The sequence below is a fragment of the Phoca vitulina genome, unplaced genomic scaffold (assembly GCF_004348235.1).
Source record: "Phoca vitulina isolate PV1807 unplaced genomic scaffold, GSC_HSeal_1.0 scaffold49, whole genome shotgun sequence".
In the NCBI taxonomy this organism is placed as follows: Eukaryota; Metazoa; Chordata; class Mammalia; order Carnivora; family Phocidae; genus Phoca; species Phoca vitulina.
This window is the reverse complement of record NW_022589752.1, coordinates 11,887,104-11,914,370: the sequence shown is the minus strand read 5'-3', so window position 1 is coordinate 11,914,370 and position 27,267 is coordinate 11,887,104. Positions and strand designations below refer to the sequence as shown.

The 27,267-nt window shown below is 38.0% G+C and overlaps 1 protein-coding gene across 1 annotated transcript in view; it reads left to right on the top strand.

The window, feature by feature from the left end:
- SLC2A13 (solute carrier family 2 member 13) overlaps window positions 1–25,705 on the top strand; it is a 361,603-nt gene extending 335,898 nt beyond the window's left edge. The window contains exons 8-10 of the mRNA XM_032432696.1: window positions 16,818–16,939; window positions 17,063–17,215; window positions 23,693–25,705. Of these exons, the coding sequence (XP_032288587.1) occupies window positions 16,818–16,939; window positions 17,063–17,215; window positions 23,693–23,919 (502 nt within the window). The 3' untranslated portion in view covers window positions 23,920–25,705. The remainder of the gene's footprint in view (window positions 1–16,817; window positions 16,940–17,062; window positions 17,216–23,692) is intronic.
- Window positions 25,706–27,267: the final 1,562 nt, after the last annotated feature.

Below are 27,267 nucleotides of genomic sequence, written 5' to 3'. Positions count from 1 at the left end.
GATGTACAGTATATCTAAATGTTTCTGTGAGCCAATTAGAAAAAAGAATCCAGTTGGAAAATGCAAAAGAGCAGAGCACTTTATAAACGCAGATATTCGAATGGCCAATACACATATAAAAAAGAGGCTCAGGCTCTTGGTTAATCAAGAAAATGCAAATTAGAACTATAATGGAGAGGGGCGCCTGGGTGGCTCAGTCCTTAAGCGTCCGCCTTCGGCTCAGGTCATGATCCCGGGGTCCTGGGATCGAGCCCCGCATTGGGCTCCCTGCTCGGCGGGAAGCCTGCTTCTCCCTCTCCCACTCCCCCTGCTTGTGTTTCCTCTCTTGCTGTGTCTCTCTCTGTCAAATAAATAAATAAAATCTTTAAAAAAAAAAAAAAAAAAAAAAACAGAACTACAATGGAGTACCATTTTCATCTACCAAATTAGCAGATGTGAAAAAAATAAAGCTGGCAAGGTTGCAGTGCAGAGTTCTCTCTTACCTACTGATGGTGAGAATCTAGATGGACCCAACTCCTTTAGACAGTTTGTGTTGTCGATAGTTGGCCGTGCACATAACCTGTGATCCAACATTCCATTTCTCTGTACTTAACAAACTCTCACACACATATACCAGGAGATATGTTAAAAATATGTTCCTAGAGCATTACATATAAGTTTTAAAAACTGTAAACAACAATAGGATAAAGTACATTCATACAGGTATATAGCGTAGCACACTGAAAATGAAGTATAGCTAAAGGCTAGCAACATGGGTGAATCTCAAAAGCGTAATTTTCAGGAAAGAAGCAAGTCCTGAAAGAAAGCATACAGTATTCCACTATGTCAAATTCAGTATCAGGCATAATCAAGCAATGCATTTTTTAGGAATGCATATATAAATAGCATCACAACAGAGAAAGACAAGGACATAATTAACACAATTAATGATGGTGATTATCTATGGGACCAAGGGAGGCATGCAATCAAAAAGTGGTCTATAGACAGCTTCTAAAGTCTAATAATAATGTAGTTTTTAAACTGGTTGGTGAGTATACGGGTGGTTATCTTCTTGTTGTAGTTTATAGTGTACCTATTTTACAAATTCTTTATATGTATGACAAACTTTAATAAATTAAAACAGTCTCTAAAACAACTATGGCATGAACCTAATTTTATTTGCACACACACGCAAACTAGATTTTTAAATATGTATGGGGAAGGAACTCAAAAAAGTATACTAAAATAATGTATTTCATGATGATAGGGTACATGCAGATGAGGAGTTGGAATTTGGAAACTTAGGTCGCAGGGCAGTTTTGATTGTCAGCTACTTAAATCAGTGTTCTGTTAATTGTGCTTATTAAAAATATAAACAGCATGTATCACTATCATAACTTGAAAAGTAAAAATTACCAGCAAAAAACTGGGTTTATTCAGGAATAACAGAGAATTGCAATTCGGGACATACAGGCTAAGGCAAAACCACAGGCAAATCTAACAGAAGAGAGGAATGTTATTTTAAAGAGGAGGAATTTGGGAGTAGTTGTTTTGAATGAAAGTCCATTGGAGATGGAGGAAGAGCAAGAGTTCAGGGTGACTGATGAGTTTCTCATTGGCTGACTTGTAGTGGTTGATTTCTTGTTGATTTGATGTGCATCTTTTCCTGTTGGGGCCTGTAATTGATGTTGAATGGTATGGCTCGCCCTTCTAGCCCCTTTACTCCACTTTAGTGAAATTTCCCTTTATTAAACAGGCAAGTTTGAGTATTTTTAGGGAAGTTTCAGATGGTTCCTAATTCTTTTGGACATACAGAAAGTCATAATTCATCTATTTGAATGTACATAAGTCTCCTAGGAGTAGAATATTTTTGCATATGTACTCCAGCAAATATGTGTAATTGAGTATTATTTTTATTTCTATGTAGTTTTTCTTAGGATAGATCCTCGTACTTGGTCCAGATTTCTATGATAGAATTAAGAGTATCATGTGTGTTATCTTAGTACCAGTAAAACTTGTAATGTGATCATTCCCTTCCTCTCTTGATGGATTCATGGCTAACAAATAGCAATTTATCATCCACAAGCTTGGTGCATTTGCCCTTTTTGATTTTTTGACAGTAAGAAAATCTAAGCTAAGTCTCCCAACTATTTCCATTCACCTTGCATCGTGATGTATTCATTTATTCACAGGCCACCTTCTCTTGTCTCTTACCCTTGCTGTTTATTCATTTTCATCCTAAAATTTATAATGTTCCAGAAGATAATGCTTATACATTACTGTATAAAAAGAATAAGTTTATTCATGATTGCATGAAGAGAAAACTTGTTTCAGTAAAGACTAAAGAGGAAGGAAGTATATCAAAGTATAGTAGTATATCAAAATGCTATAAAGAGATTAACAAAAAGACTGTGACTGGGATAAATAAATGAGCTGGGAAGGAAAAAAAAAAAATCCTAGGAATCCAGATGATATTTCCTTCTTCTATAGGAAACACATCATATCCACAAGGGAATACTGTAATGTATAGAACTTTACACAAGAAAAAAATATTCCTGTCTCTGGTGCCCACACCTGCAGAATACATGTGTTTTACTAATAGCAACAACAATTACTGTTGTTTTCATAATAATAGCTTTATTACATGCTAAGCATTTTTAAATGAAGATAGTAAGCCTCAGTTAGCTTAAATCACTTACTTACGGTCCTTGGTGGAAACTAGCAAGTGGTTGACCAGAATTCAAACCTAGGTCTATTCTCCTGCAAAACTTGTGCTGTTAACCTCTGTACCAAACTGGCCCTTTACCCAGTCCAACTCCTTTTCTTCTGAAACTTTTAACCAGATTAACTCCTGATATCCGAATCAAAGGTTCGCTTTAACATCACTGTTTTACATTACAATTTTATCTTTTTTAAAAAAAAAAACATTTACAGAAAATTTGTGGCTATGATTTGATTCATATAAAAATGTTTTGGCTATTACAGGCACCATGCCAAGAACAAAGGCAAATGGGACCCAAAAAAGCTCAAAGTAGGCCATTTACTGAAATCTCAAATTTGATCAGCACTTTCTTCTGGGGAAAATACTCTTTGTACATATTACCAGAGAGAGAGGATTTAGATAAAGTATTTAACCTTTGGCGCCATCCCCCCACTCCACATAGGATAGAGTACAAAGAATGATCACTCACCAAGGTTGAGCCCAGATTTAATACTCTGTCTGAAGTTTTCCCAGCTCCTAAAATTCCATGATTCTGGGTTTTCTCTGTTGTGATTAGGGCAGCCAGACTGATCTAACCATCCCCAAGGACCGGTCACCTCTGATTTTGTGTTATCTCTGTATATGCCAGTATCTTCCTACAGTGTGCATTTCAGATGCTTCAGGACCCCCTTTCCTTTAAGGGATAGAACTTTGAGGCATATTACCAACTTCAGGGACCCTCTGGGAAAACTTCGACCCAAGGTGAACACAAGGTTTTTTCAACGTACTTTGTAATAAAAGCAGTGTGAAGAAAAATACCACAGATCCCCACTAATCTTCTCTTCTTTGGGTGTGGGTGTTTGTGTGTGTGTTAGGAAAGATGAAAACTTCTCACCTGCTCATTTCTTTTTGGCTGTTCTTCTAATAATTTAATTGACACTGAGCTTGTAGTAAATTACTGTTAAGTGATGGAATGAATGAATATTTAAATTCATCTATTCTAATACTTATTCTCATGCCTAGAATACAACAAACATTTATTTGTTGAAATAATAATTAAAGGAATGATTACTTGGAGTTAAAAACTTTAAATACCTGCTATAAACTAACAAAATCACAAAAATTCATACGAAGAAGAAAGAACATATTACACTAATTCATTCTCTCCTTACATAAAATTGCTTTGGAAATAAAGGAATTTCAGAATCACGAGGCAGTATTTTCTTGTTACACTGTCAAGTGGTGAAAGTGATTGATGCATGTAACAAATATTTACTGAGCACCAACTGTGTGCTTGTCACTGTGCTAGCCTGTGGGAGCAGGGGTGATGGTAGGTGAGGTGGAGGACAGGCTGGGTAAGGCTGGAGCAGGGGGCAGACCTTGCAGGGACCCTCCTGGTGTGAAGCCAGGGCTGGTTTTAGGGTGAGGAGCCTGAAGGTGGGTGTGACACGATTTGCTTTGTTTGCTCCAGTGCCAGGAACACAGGAGAAGGAAGGACAGGGTGGACGTTAAAGGACCTGTTAAACTATGCGTTCACCTTTGCAAATGGCAGAAAACCCAGCTTTGATTTAGAACAATCGAGACACATTTCCGTTTTATAGGTTTGTTTCATTCCTGGGAATCAGTAAAGTGTTTCAGAAGTCTCTATACAAATCAGAAAGTAAGAAAAAAGGCAATTGCCATTAAAATGCTTAATTTATGAAATGATTACGTTTTCACTTTAGCAGTAATTTGAGATAAAATAATGCGAAACTGCCTTACGGTTTATAGTTTTTTCTAATAATGACTCCATCTCCTCATTATTTACAAAATTCTTATGTCAATAACTGATGGCACAGTTTCTTTTTTAAGTAATCTCTGAGACATTCCATGCACATTTTCATCCTCTAAGCAACTTTCTGGGGAAACTTTTTTTTTACTTCCTTACCAAGGACTCTATCAGAGAAAGTCATTATGTAGTTCTGTGTTTTAGAGGATGTATTATTTAAAGACTGCTTAACACTGCCATCTTGTTGTATTGGAATGATTGTTCTCCTTGCAATACATTTGTAGTGTTGACATCACTGCCCTCAAATGAGTTATCTAGTTATTGAGATTGTTTTGTGATATTTTAACTCCTGGCTCATATCAGCATCCTTTCTGTCCTGATTATTGTTTTGTGCATTGGGGCAGAATGGATACCAAGTCAGAAGAGAATATACAAGACACAGAGCTCAAATTTGCCAAGGTGCTACTCATTTTAATTCCTCATGCTCTTTGGGAGGCATTTTATTCTCATTTTGAATAGAGATTGAGTGATTTCACTACTGACATTAAGGAAGAACACTGACTTAGGGGAGATTTCAAGCAGAGTTTTCATATCTTCTTTTTGTATTTATATTCCATAAAAAAAATAAGGCACCTCAAGAAAGAGGTTTTCATATATACATGAACTGGTAGGATGATTATGTTGAAGGAGAAAGAAACCGAGAAGACTGGGTTTCAAATGCTACCTCTTCTGTGTAATCTTGGGAGAGTCAGCATTTTAAAAAGACTTTGTCGCATACGCAGAATGAAACTATCAATGCTGTTGTTTTGGATTATTATGGGAATTAAATGAGTTAACGTATATTAAGGTGTTTCGTGTATGGTAAAACTCCATACAAATATTAGTCAACTTCCTCAAGTGAAGATTTACTGCTACTCAAGGACATTTCTGTTGGGAGCACAGCTTTCAGAAAGAAGCCATAGAACTCACACTTGATGGAAGGCAGCTGTAGAATGGATTGAAAAGAATCCAAGAAACAAATTATACCATTGTTTGCATCAAGATAGCCAACCGCGAGAAATCAGCTACATTCATTCCCATGCACCTGCAAATTAAAACGCGCGGGGGTACTGTGCAGGAACTCTCGCGGTGGAAAGAAAATGAGCCCAGAGCACTGTTGTGAAGTTCTCACAGCTTGGGATGATACAGACAGATTTCATTATGCTTATGTAAGGAAGTATGTCTGTCTGATATCATCATAGGCAATAACTTTTTAAATTCAGTAGAGATAAATTCTTAAAATTTAAAATTTCAGTGGCAAATATGTCTTCTCTAATACAGCATCGTGGAGAGATTGGTATCAGATGACCAAAGATCAGCTTAAAATTAATAAAAGTATTTTTATCGTTTTGCTTAAAAAATATGGAACGTTGTTTATGTGTAAAATGTACTACGTTATAGTGGTCTATCAAGCCCTAGGGCAGGAAGGAGAAAGAGAGAGGTACTGTGTCCTTCCTGGAGAAAGGTCCCCAAGACATGCAGGAGAGCAAAAGAAGTCAGGCAGGAGAGCAAAGCCTGAAGGGTGGGAAAACCTCTGGTCTCTGAATTGAATTCGAACTTGAGAGGGATGGTATAATTCACCATCATGAGATCCTTACCATAGCATCATCACACAAGAGCCAATCCTAACCCTGTCTCATGATAAATTGTATTATTAATTTCATTTACTAAAGTATCATCTTTGAAAAAATGTTTTTAATTATAAATGGTTATTGAGTTATGAAACCAGTAGCAATCAGCAAAATCGACTCTACTGAATTAAGCCTTTTTTCATTTATTTACTCATTTATTTAACAAATAAGTATATACATTGTGCCAGGTATTAGACATCATTTAAGATCTCACAAGTGCCTTTCAATTTAAGTACCACTGATGGGAGCAGTGTGCCTGCAGCACCAGCCCATTTAGCAGCATCCCACATTTCTCATGGCTCTGGAGCCCATGACAAACAAATGAACTTATTATGCTGAGTTTGTTGCTATTACTTCGATTACACTGTTTCCCCACCTTCATCCCATTTGGTTCAGTCTCTCCTTTTTACCCAGTACTTCACGGATCCTCATATGATTGGCTCATAATGGCAAGAAATAAAAGAAAGGAGGAAGAGAGCCCAAAGTAGAAAATGGAAAAAAAAAAATGACGGTTTTCTTGAATGACAAAGAAGCAGATTCTGAATGTGATTCCGAAAGGAATTCCAGAAAATATATGAGCAACAGAGTACAGCATAGTTGGAATAGGGTAGCATCTCCCACAGTGACTGTATGGGGAAAAGTTATCTTAATATTTTATACCATATTTTCAATATTTAAAAAAATCTTATTGCAAGAATGGAACTGTATGGCCATTATGATACATTCTTTTGAGGACCTGTGGGATTTTATAGATGCAGAATCAGGATCAGTACTCTTATGTTAGACTTTAGCCATTCTGTTAATAACTTTCCATGTTGAGAGGAACAGACACACCAGATTTCCTGGTTAATGGAAGTTTTATGGTGAAGTTACACAGAAAAGTAAGAGAACAAAGTTAGAAAGAAGATCTAGACTACTGTGCATCACACTGGTGGTGGTCTGCCCTTCGCCTCTCTCTTCTGCACCCCCCCATCACTGTCAACTATATGATCCTTCTTACGGCCTCTGTTTACCCTCTTCTCTGAGTCTTTCCACTTCTGTATTGCTCTATCCTGTTCAAATAGGTCATATTCTGACTTCCAGAGAGAGGGAACATAAACCATTCGTCAAGTCATTCTCTAGTATAAAGCATCTACCGTGTGCCAAGGCTGTTGGTATCTAACATAGAGCCAGGCAAGCCGTTCGTGGGGCAGAGCGTGACCACTTGCGTGGGGGAGGACTCCCGAGCTGTGAACAGAGGCAGGCGCCGTTAGGCTCCTGAGAAGGGAGGCCGTGTGGTGACAGCCAAGTATAAATATGGAAACCGGAGCCTGGAGGCCTTTGGGGCAATATGAAGGAACGGCGTGATGGAGAAGACTTGTAATTCAAAAGCAAGATTTCCCTTCCTTTCAGTGCCAGTGGAAGCCAGAGAATGACCAATAACTTTAACTCTAATGCTTGCCTTTACTACAGGAAAAAATTTAGAGTGAAACAAAACAATGGAAAAAGAGGCCCAGGACTAGTGGTCTGTGAATTCTTAAAGTTGCTCCCGTCTTGTCACAGGGACATTATCACAACTATAAATTCAAAAGTGAAAATCATCATCATCATAATAGATTTCCTTCCCCCCCGCCCCGTTTTCCACATTTCCATTTACTCTCCTGTAACCTTGTATCATAGATAATATTTTGTAGTTTGATATTCCTGCACTGCCAAGTTCATGGTATTTTCCATGTTTCCAGGTAACCTTTACAAAGTAGACCATGGCCAGGCTTGCTGTTGGTGTAATGATGCAGTAGGAAAAAGAATGATGAAGTATTTTCTTTAAAGTAGGGAATTTTTCTTAGACAGAAACGGGGTTGAACTCTGAACGCTAATGTGGACCCTCCTCCCCAAGGCAGAGTACAGGGCTCTTCTGGCATATTTTTTACATTGACCCCAGAACTTCAGGGGACAAGTCTGGGAGGATCTGGAGAGGCAACAGGGAACCACATCCACTTCTATTGATTGTACAATCACTGTACTGTTCGTTTGATACCAAAATGAAAGTAACCTAAGTTAGATCTAAGACTTAAACTTCAAATCTTTGTAGTTTAGTCTAACTTACTTTTAAAAATTATTTTAGGGCGCCTGGGTGGCTCAGTTGGTTAAGCGACTGCCTTCGGCTCAGGTCATGATCCTGGAGTCCCTGGATCGAGTCCCGCATTGGGCTCCCTGCTCGGCAGGGAGCCTGCTTCTCCCTCTGACCCTCCCCCCCTCTCATGTGCTCTCTCTCTCTCATTCTCTCTGTCTCAAATAAATAAATAAAATCTTTAAAAAATAAATAAATAAATAAAAATTATTTTAATTCACTTAACTACCCTCCACTGCAGATATCTTTATTATTTCTAATTTTCATCTGTGTTAAGCCTGTGATAAATAAAAGTATAGTGAAATATATCTTTCAGCATATAATGTTTCCATTCAGATAATTTCCTAAGAATAAATTTTAGAAATGAGACGTTAGGTCATGAATATTTGGATATGAATATTCTTATGTCCAAATTGCCAGATTTCATTCCAAAAGGAAATTATACCAATTTAAATTCTTACCAGAATTAGAGACTATACCAGTATCATTGTATCTGTATAGCTTTAAGTATTATTTTCATCTGGTTGCCCACTCATATTCTTTCCATCTATTTCCCATACTCAGGATATATAAGTTAGCCAACATCCTGGTAAATAGTTTAGATACCACGACTTACATATAAATAAAACTTCATTCATTTAAAAAGAGGCTTTAGCTCCAAATATCTAATGCTAATAAAATTTACCCATGTCTATGATTTGTCTCAATAATTCTAAAGATTTTCTTTTTACCAGAAAATGATAATTAACAAAAGATAATCAATGATTTTTTTCAACTTGTCTTTATGTGACAGTCCTCTGTAGGAAAATTGTAAAACAAAAAAACAGGAACAATAAAAGGTAGACAATAGAAAATCATCTGAAGCCAAGATCTTCAACCTGGTCTGCATGCTACAAGCTAGGGAGCCATACTTTTCTAAAATTATTCAACTGTACGTATGTTAGAATTTAAATGCTATACTGGGGCGCCTGGGTGGCTCAGTATGTTGAGCATCCAACTCTTGGTTTAGGCTCAGGTCATGATCTCAGGGTCGTGAGATCGAGCCCCGTGTTGGGCTTCATGCTCAGCAGAGAGTCTGCTTGAGATTCTTTCCCTCTGCCTCTCCCCCTGCTTGCTTGCTCGCTCTCACTCTCTAAAATAAATCTTTTTTTAAAAAAATTTAAATGCTCTGTTGCCACCCTTGACAAGTTTATTTCATGTTAGATTATCATGTAGGAATTATGCTAGTGAACAGAAATTAAAATGAGAAGTAATGAGTCAAGTTTCTAACAGTAACTTTTCCTGTTGCTTTGATGGGAATGTTCAAAAGTTGAAACCAAAAACCATGGCTTTGGTTGCTTATAAATTTACATCATCCTGGCCCTCTGAGTGATTGGCATTATGTTTATTTCTCTTCAGACAAGAGCAAAGGTGTCCTTCCCTGGGGAGATACTCTATCCTTTTCTAGGTACCTCTCCACCACCATGCTCAGACTGTGTAATCAGATCATAAATTCCTATCGATAAAGAACTATTAAAGTTCACCCTTTGGGGTGTCTATTTTGTTTTGAGGTGATAGCTTAATGATGTTCTTCAAAGAAATCACAGACCTACATCAGGAACTAGAGATGAAATCATGCTTCACTCCCACTTCCCAGTAATGAATTTACGTGCAGTAAACTCAGTAGAATGGTAGATGTGGCAGGCAAACCCTAGCAAGCTTTCTTTTCCCTTCTCCAAAACCCTACATCTTTTTGTAAACTCTGGGACGGGGGCAGAGTTCTCTTGGTTTCTCAACAATTAAGATTGGCTAAATAAAATTTGAAGTTTTGCATTTTAAATACAGGTTGTATTTTCTAGCATCCCCCACCTATGAACATGAAGCAGTTCATTTCATCGTGATTAAAGGAGCAATAGAAAAGCATGTGCTGTGTAGGAAGCACAGAACAAATTGCTTATGGTTAATTGGGGCAAGAGCAGTTGTAGTGCTTAGTTCCTTTGGTTATTTCTCTGGATATCTGATAGAGAGGTCACACACACACAATAGGCAGAATAGCTCTACATCTGAACTGGTGTTAGAGTGGGTGTTGAGTAGGCAAGGGAGAACTGTTCCACCTTGGAAGAGAGCTGTTAATTTCTAGAAGCGTTATTAAAGGCAGCACTGTGGGCTCCGCGGCTGGAACAGCGAACTGATCGTTTATGGTCTGCATGGCAGGTGTTCGTCCTGTCGCTCGCTCGCTCGCTCACTCGAGTAGTCCTCTGTCTCTGGCAAAGTGAGACCTGTCTTGCCTGCTTGCATGATTCTGCAGCTCTTTCCGCTGCAGCAGCCTCTCTGCACAGCTCCCGGTATCGTCGTCCGTTTTCTGGTTTTTGCTCTAGAATGTGGTGAGGTGTCCCGTCAAAGAGCATGGCTTTTTCTAATCCCAGCCCGCACACTGATGTCAAAGTATTTTTTGTTCTTTCTCTGGAGCATTCTGTTCTTCCACCCGCAGTCACTCAACCAGGAAAACAATGAGGGTATTTTGCAATAACATTTGGAATATACATTTTTATCTTTTAGTTGGGATTTCCAGTGTTTATATTCTAAAGGTCAGGTGATGTCACCATCTTAGTCATTAGTGGTCTGCGTACTGCTGAGTGTGTAACTCTGCCAAGTCAGAGCCTGTGGCGCTTTCCTAAAATCAGCATGAGGATGACGAGGAGTTACTCGCCCTTTTACGCACATAAACGTGCATGGCCAAACAGTGAAAAGCTACACCCAACCAAGCACAGAGCTCACCCTAAAATATGCTGCTTTCCGTTGTTCCAGCAAAAGAGATCCTGCAAGTGACTTTGATAATAATGAATGAAAATGGAGAATAGAATTTTTCAGTGAATTTTAGTGATTTGAGTATATGTAAGCATTTCCCTCCCCAGAAACCTGCCTGCTTGTCTTTTTCACTCCTCTCTCTCGCTCTCTCCCTCTGCCTCCCTGTCCCCTTTCTTATATAATTCAAAAGACTATTTGGTGAGGAATGAAGATGGAAGATATTGATCAGGGGATTTCTAATGCTGTTTTCTACTCACAGTTCAGTGTGAAGGCTTCATTTATGTCCATAGAGAATACTAGTATGAACTAGAGGTGGAGATTTAAGAAAAGGCAGGTGGAGGATACAAAACTGGCTATTCTTTTGGCATACACTTAAATCACTTTCTTCGTGCCATGCAATTACAACTGTATATAATCTTTGTAACAAGTTTATTAGGGACTTTATATAGATTAGAAAACCAAGGTACAAAGAGGTTGACTAATTTGCCCAAAGTTACACAGCTGGTAAGTAACAGAACCTAGATACAAAACCGTGCAGCCTAACTCTAGATCTTAACCTTTGTGCTGTGCTGCCTCGGATGGGAGTCCAGGACAGTAAAAGAGGGAGGATATATAGATAGGACATTTCAGAGCACGTATATGATAATGAGGAAGTAAGTGAGGAAAATGGAAATCCATTGAGAGAACAGAGTATTTCAGGTAGGTGAGTGGGTGGCATCTGTACTCACCTTGAAGGCCGAGCTAGACTGTGACAGTGGAGATCAAGAGTGAGAGTTTGCCTTCAGTTAGAGGAAATGGCATGAATAGAACATCCCGGGGCTGGAAAGTTGGTTCAAAAAATTAGTAGTATAATTACTTGGAGAAAAGGACTGTATACAGGAGTATAAGATACAAGGTAGGCTGCAGCCAAATTTTGGAGGCCCCATTTTATAGGCAGTTGGGATAAGGGGGCTGAAGGTTTTTGAGCAGGGAGGTGGCCAGAGCAGTGCTTTCGAGAGCTCAACTTGGTGGGGCGGTAGTTTGAAGAAAGGAATGCCAGACGCAGGGAAAATCATTAGACTATATTTATTTGCTATTGCTGCTACAGTAATACTGCCACATACTTACTTAAAACAACACACATTAATTACACCCCAGTTTCCGTGGGCCAGCAGTCCAAGCACAGCTTAGCTAGGCCCCCTGCCTAGGGTCTCACGAGGCTACAGAGTGTTCACTTGGGCTGTGGTTGTTTCTGAGGCTCAGCTAAGGAAGATCTTGTTAGCCGAATTCGGTAACTTTTGTACCAAGGACTTCAGTTTCTTGCTGTCAATCAAAGGCTACCCCCAGCTCCTAAAGACTTCTCTCAGTCCCTCCCATGAGCATCCCAACACTGGCATCCCATCACGTACCAGCTTACTTTTTCAAAGCCAGCAATGGAGTGAGAGACTTCCACGGAGCAGCTTACATAATCACATACGTCCTGTCACTTCAGCCACGTTCTGTTAGAAACAAGTCACAGGTTACTCCCACACTCAAGGAGAGAGGACTAGAGAAGAGGATGAGTATCAGGAAATGGATCACGGAGAGACTACTCCAGAGTCTGCCAAGGAGACAAATGCAGTTGATGAGACAAACTGTCTGAACTGGAGCGGTATTAACGCAAACAGAAAAGGCAGATTCAAGAAACTATGTCTAGGCAATATAATTATGAATTCTTACCCACATCCTGTGAAGTTCTTTGCATACATCGTCTCATGTAAGCCTCAAAATAACTGTATGAGGTAGGTGCCAGGAAAATCCTTATTTCACAGATGAGCACACAGGCTTTGAAAGTTAAGTACGTAGGTCACAAATATCCCAGCTTCAAATCTGGGTGTCCCAACCTAGATTTGAACATAGGATGTCAGTCCCAGAGCTCATAGTCTTAGCCACTCTTCTTTAATTGGACTTAAAAGTATAGAGGATTTTAAGAAAGATGGGTAAGAAAATATTGAAGATAACTGCAAGAGTTTAACCCATTTCAACTCAGGGAGTGGTGGTGGTATCGAAAACAAAAATGTCACGAGAGGCACTATTACACTAATACTTACTGTGCATACACTACATGCCGAGCAGTGTGCTAAGCACTCAGTATGCATTACACAGTTAATGTTCCAACAGCCTGTGATAATAGTGGATAATTCAGCAGGTACCTAAATTCCATCAATGGAGCATAAGAAAAAAGAATAAACTATCAGGGAGCATCCATGTGGAAACTATCAATCTCTAAAATTAGATGAGATGGGTATGAGGGTGATCTAGCAGTGATATGTCACCCCACTGATCGCCACGGTTGATTTGGCTGATTTGGCGGCTAGACATGTGTCCCCTTCCTCACCCTTCCATGTGCATCTCTCCTGTAGCTGTACACTCAAAGAGGATGACCTTCCCAGATATTGTTCTTCCATCAAGGGTATATGAGAAGCTGTGCACCTGTCAGAACCTCCAAACGAGCTCTCAAGTTCAATTTGTAGGAGAATGTAGGGTAGTCAAGATTCAAGACTCCAGACACATCCCAGTGAGGCACTGCATGTGGCAGTCTTCCTTTCTTTTAAAAATTTAATTAAAATTATGTCTCTGTCAAATAAATAAAATCTTTTAAAAAAAAAATTTAATTAGATGAGATGTTTAAGAGACAAGGGACAGACCCCACAATAGAACCTTAAAGCACACTTTTAGAGGTTGAGGGGAGGAAGAGACACTTTAAAAAGCAATGAAGACATATATATCAGAGGGAGAAGATGAAGATATAACTGTAAAAAGCAAAGGGGAAAAAGAAGACAAAAGGTCTGTCAGCAATATCAAGTACCAGAAAGTAATCAAAGAACCTCAAAATCAAGGCAAGATAAATGAATTTGGCGGTTAGAAGGTCTAACTTTTGGGTGAGTAGATTCAGGAAAACAGAGCCTGAGTGAGTCAGAGTTAGCTGGCCTATGGGTGGACAGGGGAGCTGGCCTAGGAAGGAAAGAGTAGGTTGTAAGGATGAAGAGTTCACCAGTATAAATTCCTCTGTAATTGCAGATGAACTAGTAGTGTAATACGAGAGGGGTTGAACAGTTGAGTAGCAGCAAGCTTGTGTGTCATAAACAGAAGGGAAGGCTCATGTCAGAAAAAACTGAAAATGGCAGAAAGAGACAGACTGCTGATGGAACGTGACCCCAGCAGAGACAGAAGGAGAAGGAGGTACAGGTCCTTAGAAAAGGCAAGAGACATGTTACTAATGGAGGTGTAGGAGAAGAGCCCTGAAAGAAAATGCAGAAAAACAAGAGGTTCAAGAGAGTAAAATTGAGGGTGTTCAAATTGAACGTCCTCCATTTTCTTCTTAAAGAAGGACCCAAGTTCATAGTAGTGAGAAAGAGGGAAAGATTTCAGTACTAGAAGATAGTACATATTTTAATTAATTGATGCAACAGTTGAGCAAAGTTTAGCCCAGTGGTAATTGAAGGCAGTTAAATGGTACTGTGCATGGTTGGAAACTGACATCGTGAGGATGGCAGATAAGCATGGAGGAAGGAAAGATGGATTCTAGAGACCGGCAGAGTATTGGCATGGTCTACACTGAGTGATGAGGTTAAGTGAAAGCTGAGGGGAGTTTAGAATCTAAAGATTGTGATTTGGGTGTGGAGGAAGTTATCAGAAATTAGGAAATAAAATGCTTGTTACCAGAAAAGGAATGCTGAGAACTTGAAGTAAAATAGTTCCAAATCAAGCAAAATGCCCTCTTGCAATTTCAGAGGCTAAATAAAGAACTATTAAGCCAAAGTATTATATGGGCCAGAAGTAAAAATAAACAGCTGTGGCAGAGGATGTGAGGGGGTAGAGGATATGACTGACCAGGCACTCAACTCAGGAAGACAAGGTGGGGTGTTATGATGATGGAGGTCATAAACAGACCAGCAAGGACAGGGCTTAAATGTTAAGGTTCAAACATCAGAGGTTGATAGAGGCAGAACACTAGTCTAAAAATGACAATGAGGGCAAGAATGTTTGTGAGGCTGGTTGTGTCTTCATGGGCAATTCCAGTTTCAATTAAGGTAAAGAATTGGAAGTTTAACTTGAGAGTCAATCTAAGACCAGAGGAGACTTTGCTTGACAATAGAACTAGAAGGCAAAGTCACTAAGGAGTGACTGAGACAGAAGCAAGGACACACGGCAGGAAGGGAAAGTGTTAGTTGGGATCAGATACAAGCACTGTTCCCTCCCCACATCTATGCCATCACCTGTTTACAAGGGACCCTTCTAATCCTTAAGGTATTATCCCCATTTTACAGATGAAAAAAAAAAAAGAATCTGGTTTGGGAACTTGAATCTTGTCCTGACTGCAAATTCTAAGGTCTTTCTACCACGACAGACTCTCGGCAGTCTTAAAGTGTTACTATAGCTTTTGAGGACTAACTGGAAATCATGTCTGACTTATATGAAGTGGGTATAAAACACAATGTGGTTTTTTCATTGAGATGTAATTAACCTATAACATTGTATTAGTTTCAGGTGGACAACATGATTTGGCATTAAACGTCCATCATCATACATTATTTACAAATGTTTCTTGTCATGAGACCTTTTAAGACCTACTCTCTTAGCAACTTTCAAACATGCAATGCAGTATTATTAACTGTAGTGGCCATGCAGTTCAATACCTTCCATGACTTATTTTTTAACTGGAAGTTTGTACCTTTTGACCCATTTCAATTCTCCAAACTCCGTTCCCCAGCAACCACAAATCTGTTCTCTGTATCTATGACCATAGCTCAGTATTTTTGTTTAGATTGCACATATAAGATCATATGGTATTATTCCACGTAGCATAATGCCCTCAAGGTCCATCCATATTGTTAAAAATGGCAAAAATTCCTTTTTTTAAGGCTGAATAATATTTGTGTGTGTGTGTGTGTACACACATTTTCTTTATCCATTCATCCATCAGTGGACACTCAGGTTACTTTCATGTCCTATTGTAAATAATGCTGCAGTGAACATGCGGGTGGATATATCTTTTGAGTTAGTGTTTTCGTTTTCTTCAGATAAATACCCAGAAATTGGATTGCCAAATCTTATGGTAATTTTGTTTTTAATTTTTTGAGGAACCTCCATCCTGTTTTCCATAGTGGCTGCACCAATATACATTCTCATCAGGAGTGCATAAGGGTTCCTCATTCTCTACATCCCCACCAACACTTGTTATTCATCTTTTTGATGGTAGCCATTCTAACAGGTGGGAGGTGATATTTTATTGTGCTTTTGATTTGTATTTCCCTGATGATTAATGATGTTGAACACCTTTTCGTGTACCTGTCATCTATATGTCTCCTTTAGGAAAATGTCCATTTAGATCCGCTGACCATTTATTTTATTTATTTTTAGTGAGAGAGAGTGGGGAGGGGACAGGGACAGGGAGAAAGAATCTCACTGAGCACGGAGCCTGACTTGCATGGCTCAATCTCAGGACCCTGAGATCATGACCTGAGCCGAAACCAAGAATCAGACGCTCAATCAGGTGCATCCCCCCTGACCATTTTTTAATTGGATTGTTTTTTTGCTGTTGAGTTGTACACACAGTATATTTCTTTGTTTTTCTCTTGAGTTATATTCAGATCTAAGATGTTCTATGTGAGCTTTACAGCGAATACTGTATACTTAAATCTTAATTTTTTTTCAAGAAAAACATCTTGGACCCTTTTCCTTAACAATATTAAGGAACCTTCAGATATTTCCAAGATAAGCACATTGAATTTCTGCAACTATACCCTAAAACATTAATACTTATATTGCATTATTTTTCAGATGTGAGAATGAAACCAAATTTAAAACAGAAGAAGTATTTTGGGCTTACAATTTCTGCCCTACGCCATACTCCTGGACTGCACTTCTGGGCCTTATTTTATATCTTGTTTTCTTCGCACCTGGTAAACAAAGGCTTTGTGTTGTTGTGTTTAATTTAAAGTGTCTCTTTTTAGAGGACAAACTACTCTTTTTCAAATTCCTTATAAACTATTTTACTGAAATTTTTAGTTTTATGTTTTTCTCAGGAATGGGACCAATGCCTTGGACTGTGAATTCTGAAATATATCCCCTTTGGGGAAGAAGTACAGGAAATGCATGTTCATCTGGAATAAATTGGATTTTCAACGTTCTGGTTTCACTGACATTTTTACACACAGCAGAGTATCTTACATACTATGGTAAGAGATTATTATTCCCATCTATAGTTTCATTTTTATTTTTCCTCCTTTTTTTATATATGCTATCATTTGTGTTTAAAAGTATAGTGGTTATATTTTTGCTATTATAAGTAATCTCTATGTGGGTCTCTCATTCCCCAAAGGCCATGAAAATGTACTTGGAAAAGATAAAAGGAATTCTCCTTTCCTAAGCAGCGTTGCTTCTTGTCCTTCAGTGCTTTATAGCCTTCTCCCACCTTCCAACCCAAACATCTCTCTCCCAGCTATCTCCCCAGTTGGAAATCTTCACAGCGTGCTTTTAGTTTAATGAAGAAACATAAAACGAGAAAATGGCAGAAAGGATGCAGGCAGGGAATGTAAGGGCTAATGCTTGAAGATGTCTCATGACGGAGATGGAGTCATGTCTAAGGAGATCCCCCAAAGGTCGTGCTGTGATTTATGCCTTCCACTATGTCATCTGTGCTGTTCAGGCCACGGCATATTAATTTCAGCGTCCACTCAGAGCAGCACCCACCACTGCCTGAAGCATAAACCTGACAGCGGAAATGTGTGGACCATAACTCAAAACAGTATTAGGAAGTGGCTGAGTCAGGAAAAAACTTCTAAAATGAAACTTTACTAAAATGACAAGATTTTCTCTTTAGCAACAGAATTTCTTCATTATGAGTTTATAGTTTATAGGATTCTAAAAGATGAAATGTGAGGTTTTTATTCTACTCTCCCCGTAAGTCTCTGTATGTATATGGAGTGTCTCTTGCTTATGCCATTCTCTGGTCCCTTCCCCATCGCACACCCCTCACAGTTGGACCATAAATGTTTGGAGCTCAGGCCAGGACTTATGCCTTGTTCACCATTATATTCCCAATGCCTTCCAGGGCATCCTGTTCATGTGATAAGCACTCAGAAGTGTCTGTCAAATGAATAAATATGCAGAAGAATTTTGAATATGAGGAAACATTATACGAATCTAATCCTCCTCTCTCTTCTGAACATCCTGTATTGGTATTTATTTTTATTATCTTTATAAAACTCTTTGTTTCTCCCAATGAACATTGAGAAATTTAGAAACATTTTATTAAAAAACTTAATACACTGGCATTTGAAACTGGATATGTATTTTGTATATTCAGTTTTAATCCATTGGCAATTAAAGCTTTCTTTTGGAGAACATAAATTTTACACAATAAATACTTACCCATATTTGCTAATTCTTGAGAATGCTTAATTTTTTTGTTTTGGAAAATTCTTAAATATTTAAAGACCTAAATATAGATTAACATCCTGAGAAAGTATTTTTTATTAAGTCATAGACCAAAAGTCTACAAGGCAAGGCTTTTGTTACCAAAGCTCCTCTCAAATTTATGCTGCCCGAAACAACATGAGGCAACAGAAGTAAAATTTAAATGGGGCATAGCCAGGCTTCTTTCAGAAATATCCAATTAGGGCACCTGGGTGGCTCAGTTGGTTAAGCGACTGCCTTCGGCTCAGGTCATGATCCTGGAGTCCCAGGATCGAGTCCCGCATCGGGCTCCCTGCTCGGCGGGGAGTCTGCTTCTCCCTCTGACCCTCCTCCCTCTCATGCTCTCTGTCTCTCATTCTCTCTCTCTCAAATAAATAAATAAAATCTTTAAAAAAAAAAAAAAAAAATATCCAATTAGAACAAACTGGCGGTTGCCAGAGGGGTGGGGAATGGGGGGGATGGGCAAAATGATTGGTAGGAGGTACAGGCTTTCAGTAATGGAATGAATAAGTCAGGGAGATGACAAGTACAGCATGGGGGGGGGGGGGGCCTGGGGGGGGCAGTAGTTAAGAGGCTGCCTTCAGATCAGGACATGATCCCGGGGTCCTGGGATTGAGCCCTACATCAGGCTCCCTGCTCCGTGGGAAGCCTGCTTCTCTCTCTCCCACTCCCCTGCTTGTGTTCTCTCTCTGTCAAATAAATAAAATCTTTAAAAAAAAAAAAAAAAGAAAAGAAAAGTACAGCATAGGGCATATGGTCAATGGTACTGTAATTGTGCTGTATGGTGACAGATGGTAGCTATACTTGTGAGCACAGCATAAGGTACAGAGTTGTGGAATCACTATGTTGCACACCTGAAACTAATGTAAATTGTGTCAACTGCACTTCCATTTAAGTATATAATATATAAATATAAACATTTTTATATATGATACAAAATAATATAAAATATTAAATAATTTTTTTTTTTTTTTTTTTTTTTTAAAGATTTTTTTTATTTTTCAGAGAGAGACACAGTGGGAGAGGGAGAAGCAGGCTTCCCGCTGAGCAGGAGCCCGACGCGGGGCTCGATCCCAGGACCCCGGGACCATGACCTGAGCCAAAGGCAGAGGCTTAACGACTGAGCCATCCAGGCGCCCCATAAAATATTAAATATTTTAATAAAATATAATTTAATAAAATATAATTTAAAAACTATATATATATCCAGTTAGAAGCAGCTTTTTGCTTTGCATTAAGCCAAGCTTCTGTTATGTCAGCACACTGGTCCATTAGGTCTACTGCTTGCTAGTAGTGGAACAATATTTACGTTCAGGTGAAGTTTTTTCCCTGTTTTTGGATTTGAATTTTAATCTACATGTTACTGGTTTATGTAACATACATGTTTCTATTCCTGATTTAACAAACATATACCATACTGAAGTATCTCTCTTGAAGTATGCAGGTCTTTTATTTCCTCCTTTCTTATTTCATAAAACCTCAAATTTTGTTTCCTTTCTAAGCAGTATAGCTTAGAAAGGTCTGCCTTGGACCCCATTCACTAATGTTTATTACTAAAAACTGTCACCAGTATACCAATTTATGTATAGCACTGTGAGTACTAAATACCAAATCTACTATATAGATCCCTTGGAAAGCAGTGTATCAAAGTTCCTGTACTGAGATACTGAAATTCAGTCACACATGATCTTTGATTCCTCATTCTATATAATTCAATTAAATATTTGTGTTAAATCTGAAACTTAATATAGGACTCTAATAAGATTTATTTTCTTCAGAATAAAGCTTAGGAATATATGCACTTAACAATCCTGACAGACTCGTTTACAGACTTTTTTTTTTTTTTTTTTTTTCCACTTTCATTCCAAGGAGAAATAAGTAAGTTTACGTAACTGACCTGGCCATTACTTAGAGCAGGTCACAGCGCCCCCCTGCTGGCTCCTGCCTCTGGGGCTGAACCACAGCTCTCACCAGTGGAGCACCCTTAAGAAGTTTTGGTATTTGCCTGCTTTGCGCTCTTTAGATTCTATAAAAGGGTCTTTTATTTTAATAGGATTTTCTTGATGTTGTTTGGCTTGGGAATCTGGGTCACAAGCAAAGCCACGCCTTTAAGAATCTTTAATCCATCTAATTGTTTTTAACTGTAGGGGTTGAGGACTGATAGATTTGATTTGTTATTTTTCTTTATGCCACTGTTCCTAAATTGTGAAACATGATTGTATTTTATAAAGCCAAACCTAGTTTGCTCTGTTAAGAGATTTTGGAGTTTAGCAGCCTGATTGATTTAGTCTAAAATGTTTTACCATCTGCACTTATTTTTTCTGTGTTATCATCATGATTACCATCCTTTCTTTGTCCCTTCCTGCTAAAGATCCCATTTCTCTTCCCACAAATTTCACTTCTCTGTAATCAAACACAGTACTTTATCTCCTTTCATTTTTTTCCCTAAATCCCCACATTATCCAAGACCTAGCTTGTCGGTATCACCTTTTTCATGAAAACTTTCCCAAGTTTTAAGTCCTACTAATGTCATTCTATTCTAATAGCAACCTTCTTCCTTAATCATTTAGTTGAATTTGATAACGCTATCCCTTTTTTGGGTAACCAACCTCCAGAATTCTAACAGGCATGTAACATACATTATTTCTGTTCTTAGCAGTTGGGCAGGGCAGCAGTTATTTTCCCCATTAGACAGATGAGGAAACCAAGGTCACGAGAATTTAAGAAACTCTCCCAGGAGTCTGCCTGCCTCACTCTGTGACTTTCCGATCCACACTCTGCAGAGCCATGATCCCCATCTCTCACTGTAACACTCGGTCATGCATCCCCGGTGACCTAGTACTGTTTTCTGGTTATTTACCAAGTAGAAGACGTAAAAAATAGGTCTGTTGAACATGAACCAAACAAATGAAATAAAGGGACCCCTACATTTGTAAATGGAGTTGTATTTTTAAACTGAGAATGATTTATACCAGCCCAGCTCCTTAAGAGTTGTATGGCTTCTGATGATTTAATCTAACAAACTATGTCACGATTTAGTCATTTCCTCAAAATCACATTATTTATACCTCTTTTTCACTTCTTTTCTCGTAACTCCTCCTCATTCCAGAGCAGATTCTTCCAGGTGGCCAGTTCAGCAGCATTTTTCCTCCATAGTTTTCCTTGAGCCTTCCCAAGAAATGTTTCTGTGGATATTCCTGAAATGGCTGCTTATAGGCATGTCTTTAAGAAAGTAGTTTTGGGGCGCCTGGGTAACTCAGTCGGTTGAATGTCCGATGGTTTTGGCTCAGGTCATGATCTCAGGCTCATGGGATCAGGCCCTGCATTGGGCTCCACACTCAACGGGGAGTCTGCTTGAGATTCTCTTCCCTCACCGTCTGCCCCTCCACTCACACATGTGCCTGCTCTCTCTCTAAAAAAAGAGAAAGTAGTATTAATACTGTCTTTCCTATTCTGTAATGATTCAAAAGAACAGAGAAATATTAATTTTGCTTAAAGCCTAATTTTGAAATATGTCTTTATGTTGTCTAGTTTAGCCCTTTATTTCAAATCTGTTTACCCAGAGTATTCCATCTGGCAGTCAATAAGAGCACATTTATTTCCAGACCCTCCAGTGTGTCAGGTGCCATTCTAGGCATTGGGAACCCAAATACAAACAAGCCAACTCAGGCCTCGAGGAGATCAGTTTTGACACTGAAACAGAAGAGCACATCTCCCTCTCAAGCACCTCATAACCATCTCTCTACCTGCTCCTGATTTGGGTTATAAAATTTATAGAATTATAAATTAAACAGAAGCTGAGAAACCATCTTTTTTTTTTCCTTGACATGGAAACTGAGGCACAGAGAGTAGGTTAAATGACTGGAAGTCAGACAGAAAGATTTAAACCCAGACCTTCCAACTCCCAAACTGATTGATAGCCTTTCTGCAGTCATTTGTTATATTAGTTTGTCATCTTCCTTCACCACGATGATCTGGATTTAAGGCCTCAAATTAGGCAGGAACTCCACTGTAGTTAGGGTCTTATATTTAAATTGAGAATTCTATTATTATAAAGGAAAGACCATCTTGGAAATATGTAGAGGATATACACAAGTCACATCTATCTCATCCATCTAGGCTTGCTGCATTGACACTTAGAAAACACAACCAGGTACTACTAAGGTCTTTTTATTTATGCTGCATTGGCATGCATAGTGTTACAGCAAAACAAAATTCTCTGACCTCGTGGGACTTACATTCTTGTCAAGGGAAACAAAACAATAAGCTTTATAGTATGTCAGATGATGAGAAGTGCTACGGACCAAAAACAAAAAGGGACCTTAGTGGTCTAAGAAAAGGAACAAGGGGACTAATTAAAAGACTCCTGCAATAGTTCAGATGAGAGAGGATGGCCCTTAAACTAGAGATGCCAGTGGAATGGCGAAAAGTGGTCATTTCTGGTATTTTGAAGGTAGATCCAAGAGGATCTCCTGACAGATTGGATATTGGGCAGGACAGTAAGAAAGTCAAAGTTGACTCCTAGACTTTGGGCATGAGAGATTGGAAAGATAACAGTTGCCATGTACTTAGCTGAGTCATGAATTCAGTGGCATCACTGTATGTGGTTTCAGAAATACAAGATAAATGAGAAATTTCTCCCTCAAAATGCCTGCAGTCTAGTAGACAAGACAGACATAAATTCATGCACCCAATTATACTTCTTGTTTATTATGATGGGGGGGGGGGGGTCTCAGCAAAGTGCTGTAAAAGTACATAGGAGAGAACAATGATCTCTAGCCAGGGAAGTGAGGAGAGATTCAAAGCAGAAGTTATGTCTGAACCCAGTTTATCATTCTTCTTGAGTTAGACATTACATGACTTGAGCTTAGAAAGATAAATTGGGGGCGCCTGGTGGCTCAGTCATTAAGCGTCTGCCTTAGGCTCAGGTCATGATCCTGGGATAGCCCCGCATCGGGCTTCCTGCTCAGCGGGAAGCCTGCTTCTCCCTCTCCCACTCCCCCTGCTTGTGTTCCCTCTCTCACTATGTCTCTGTCAAATAAATAAAATCTTTAAAGAAAGATAAATTGTATTATGTTCACAGAGCTAGAACAATAAAGCAGTAAAGCAGGCTGGTAGTTATTTTTTGATTCTATGTCAGACCACAGTTACACGATTGACCAGAAAGAAAAGTCAAAATCAAGTACTCTTTCCAACCTAGGACTGTACGTACAAATATGTACTATTTTCCATTGCAGGAGCCTTCTTCCTTTATGCTGGATTCGCTGGTGTGGGACTCCTTTTCATCTATGGCTGTCTTCCTGAGACAAAAGGGAAAAAATTAGAGGAAATTGAATCACTCTTTGATAACAGGTTATGTACATGTGGCGCTTCAGATTCTGATGAAGGGAGATATATTGAATATATTCGGGTGAAGGGAAGTAACTATCATCTTTCTGACAACGATGCTTCTGATGTGGAATAATTTTCAGCTGCTGATATATTTAGGTATTTAAACAAACCTGGGGGACAAAAGCAGCAATTGGTGACCTCAATGCCCTGCTTTTAATCTCGTTCTTTCCACAGTCTAGTTTTGAATGACCTCATCTTCTAGAATATTTGATTAGGAGGAAGATACAACCATGATGACATTTTTTTTCACAAGCAGAAATGTAAAACAATATTTAGAGATTTTAAACTAATAATTATTGAACAAATGTATGTAATTCCTTCCTGAGGTAGTCTAAAATGAATATTGTATCCAGTGACTTCAGTGGTATCCTTTTTTCCTAAAACCATATATAATTATTAGAGTCAGTGCTAATCTAGCTTAATCGTATATGTAGGATATACTTATGAAGAACGATTCTGGAATAAGATCCAAGGGTGTTTTCTGTCAAAACAAGGCCCATTGGCCCTAAATTTTCCTAAGGACAAGTAGCTTATCTGTGATCAGCTATTAGAAAGTAAATTCTATTTAAGCTGTCAACAAATTCAAAAGTGCCTCCCACAGAGGCACGGTTGTCCTTATCTCCTTTGGATTCCACATTTTGGTCTCTCTCTCCAAATCAGATCTTTATAGGGTTCTTCAGAAGCTGACTCTACACAGGACCTTTTGAACATTATGAAAAGCAGGTCTTTTAGGGTTTATTTTCATACATATTTTTTGCATTGGTGATAAGTATCCATTTGCACAGATAAGCTAGCAAGTTTTGATAAGTATATTTTATTGCTAGAAAGTAAGAAAGAAAACATTTTTATGGATCCCTGATTTGAGTTAGTTACTTAGGTATGCAACTGTAAACACAAAATAGCACCAGATCTTCAACTGTATTTCAGGGTTTCTGTTCATACCAAAATCACCTTATACTCACCACGCCTTCACTCATCGCCTCTGGAGTCCTACTAATTTGTGCCTTCATTTGTTTTAATATAAATAGCTGCTAGCAGACTATTTTTCCCTTTCTTTTAATCAGATAATTCCCGAAACAAAAAAGAAAGAAGGAAAATCAGTGACAGATAATCCTGCTGTTATTGATGTTTTAAATAGTGGGACTTATTTTTTCCTTAGCTTTTTATTAACTCTTAAGAGAACTGTGACATTACTTAAAAGTACTAGTCTTTTCTTACTTTAAGAACATAAACTCGTTTTTATTTTGCACACCCTTTTCTCATTTTCCTTGACAGTTTATCAAAAAAAGATACAGATTTGTCTGTGGGTGTTTCCTTTTTCTCATACTTGGCTTGGATTTTTTTCCTTCTTGTCTAAAAATTGGGGTTTTCTATTGGAACAGATTAATGGTTCTAATATAGCATACATTTCTACAGTGTCTTCTCAAAGTGTTCATTGGTTTTTATGCTCGTTAATCAATGAACTCTAATTTTTACTCTTAGGAACTATACAGAGTATACAAAATTACTTGCTAGTTCCAGTGAAAATATGAATGAATCGTCTGTGGCCAGATAGGAATATATAAGTTTGATGGATTTTAATATGGCTCTAAACCTCTAATAAGGTACTCTTTGGAGTGAAAAGATGGCTATCTCTAAATTCAATGTGTGTTTCTGCCAGTCTCCAAGATGTTTTGTTCTTTGCTTGAAGTCTGGCTTATTCCTATCACTATTATCAAAACTGAGAATGTAGCCAAGGAGGTTTGTTCTCATAGCCACCGGGGGTATGATAAGTGCTTGAACTGTCATTTTACTGGCCTAAAAATCCTTCAGCCAAAAAAAAAAAAAAAAAAAAAAAAGTTTTCTCCTTTTGATCATTTCATACAATAGAAAAAATTGAGTTTTTTCCCCTGAATTAGGTGCTTTGACAATTGATTTCTAAGGGTATATTAATACTGATTTTACCCCAGAAAAGCAGATGTGACTTAATATAAAATTATTGATATTTCTTATCCCATAAAAATTTCTTATCTGTGTAATACTTCACACAAGTGAAGTGAAGTGGAAAATGAGCTATTATGTGGTAAAATCAGAATATGATGGGAAGAAAAAATATTTAGATCAATAAAGTGCTCTCTAAAAATGTATTTTTCTGATTTATCCAAATAATTGCCTCTATTCTTCTCTTTATTATATACATAGCCTTAACTATATGCTTCTGTACTCAGCTGGGCTGAATGCACAGTAACTTTATTAAAGGAGCAACTGGACTTTTATTATTTCCTAAAGCAGAACATGGCCTGTTCTCCCTGACATAAGCAAACGGTATATTCAACTTTATATCCATAAATGCACAGAGTAACAGGGAAAATTAGCCACAGTTCTCCTCCCCTATTCTCCTCAACCTCTCCTTTAAAGGACTATTTGTTATTTATATAGTGATAAAGACAATATTCCTTATCTTTGAAGTACAAGACAGAGTGGCACAGTATAAAGATTATTTATAATTTTTTTAAAAACAACTACTTAAAAAGAAACCTTATACAATTAGAGTATTATTTTTAGATTTGGTGAACCTTTATAGTATATTTAAAAATTAAGCGTTTGAATTTTGCAGGTTTTTTTATATTATGTACCTTTTAAGTTCTCAGCATCTTTGGCTACCACTATCAACTGGAAAACATTCCATTTGACATATCATCAAATATATATTTTGTAGGACAATTTATATATGGTATGATTTGAACTACCATATTAAAACAGATAAAGCATCATGCTTTTAACTGAAATTAAGTTTTCCTTCTAAGCATGCTGCACATTCAATAGAGACATATTATGTTTTAGGAGCACATAGTAAAGAAAGTCATAACCCCTATTTGAGGCTTAGCTTGGTGGCTGATGAGATCTGCCATAGACTAAAGAGAATATAACCCTTTATCTGCATTTGAACACATAGGGCTGAATGTGATGTCAGATAAATTTTAAAGATTTGGTATTAATAGTTTTCTTCAATACAAACATTCCTAATAATTTTGACTGTTGCACCTTAGTCGTTAATTACCCAAAACATGATTTTTAATGTATTTGTAAAAGATCTAAATCAAAACTAAATTTAAAAGGTAATACTTCCATAATGCTGTCAAGTGCTTTTTCATAATTTTATTTTACCACTGAGCTAGATTTTAGTATATAAGAATCTAAATATTTTTTAAATTATTCACTCTAAAATGAGAATTCCAATAAAGCAAAAAACTTAGAAGTTGTTTACTATCATTTCAAAATCCATAATCTAGAGGACGAATGAACAGGAAAAATGTAAACTGACAATTTACCCTTTTGCTTTATATTGCAAAGTAAAATCGAAATGTATTGTAATCATAGATTCTAGGGGGAGGATATTCTAAAAAAACACTATATCTTATCTAAGAAAGTTTCACAACTT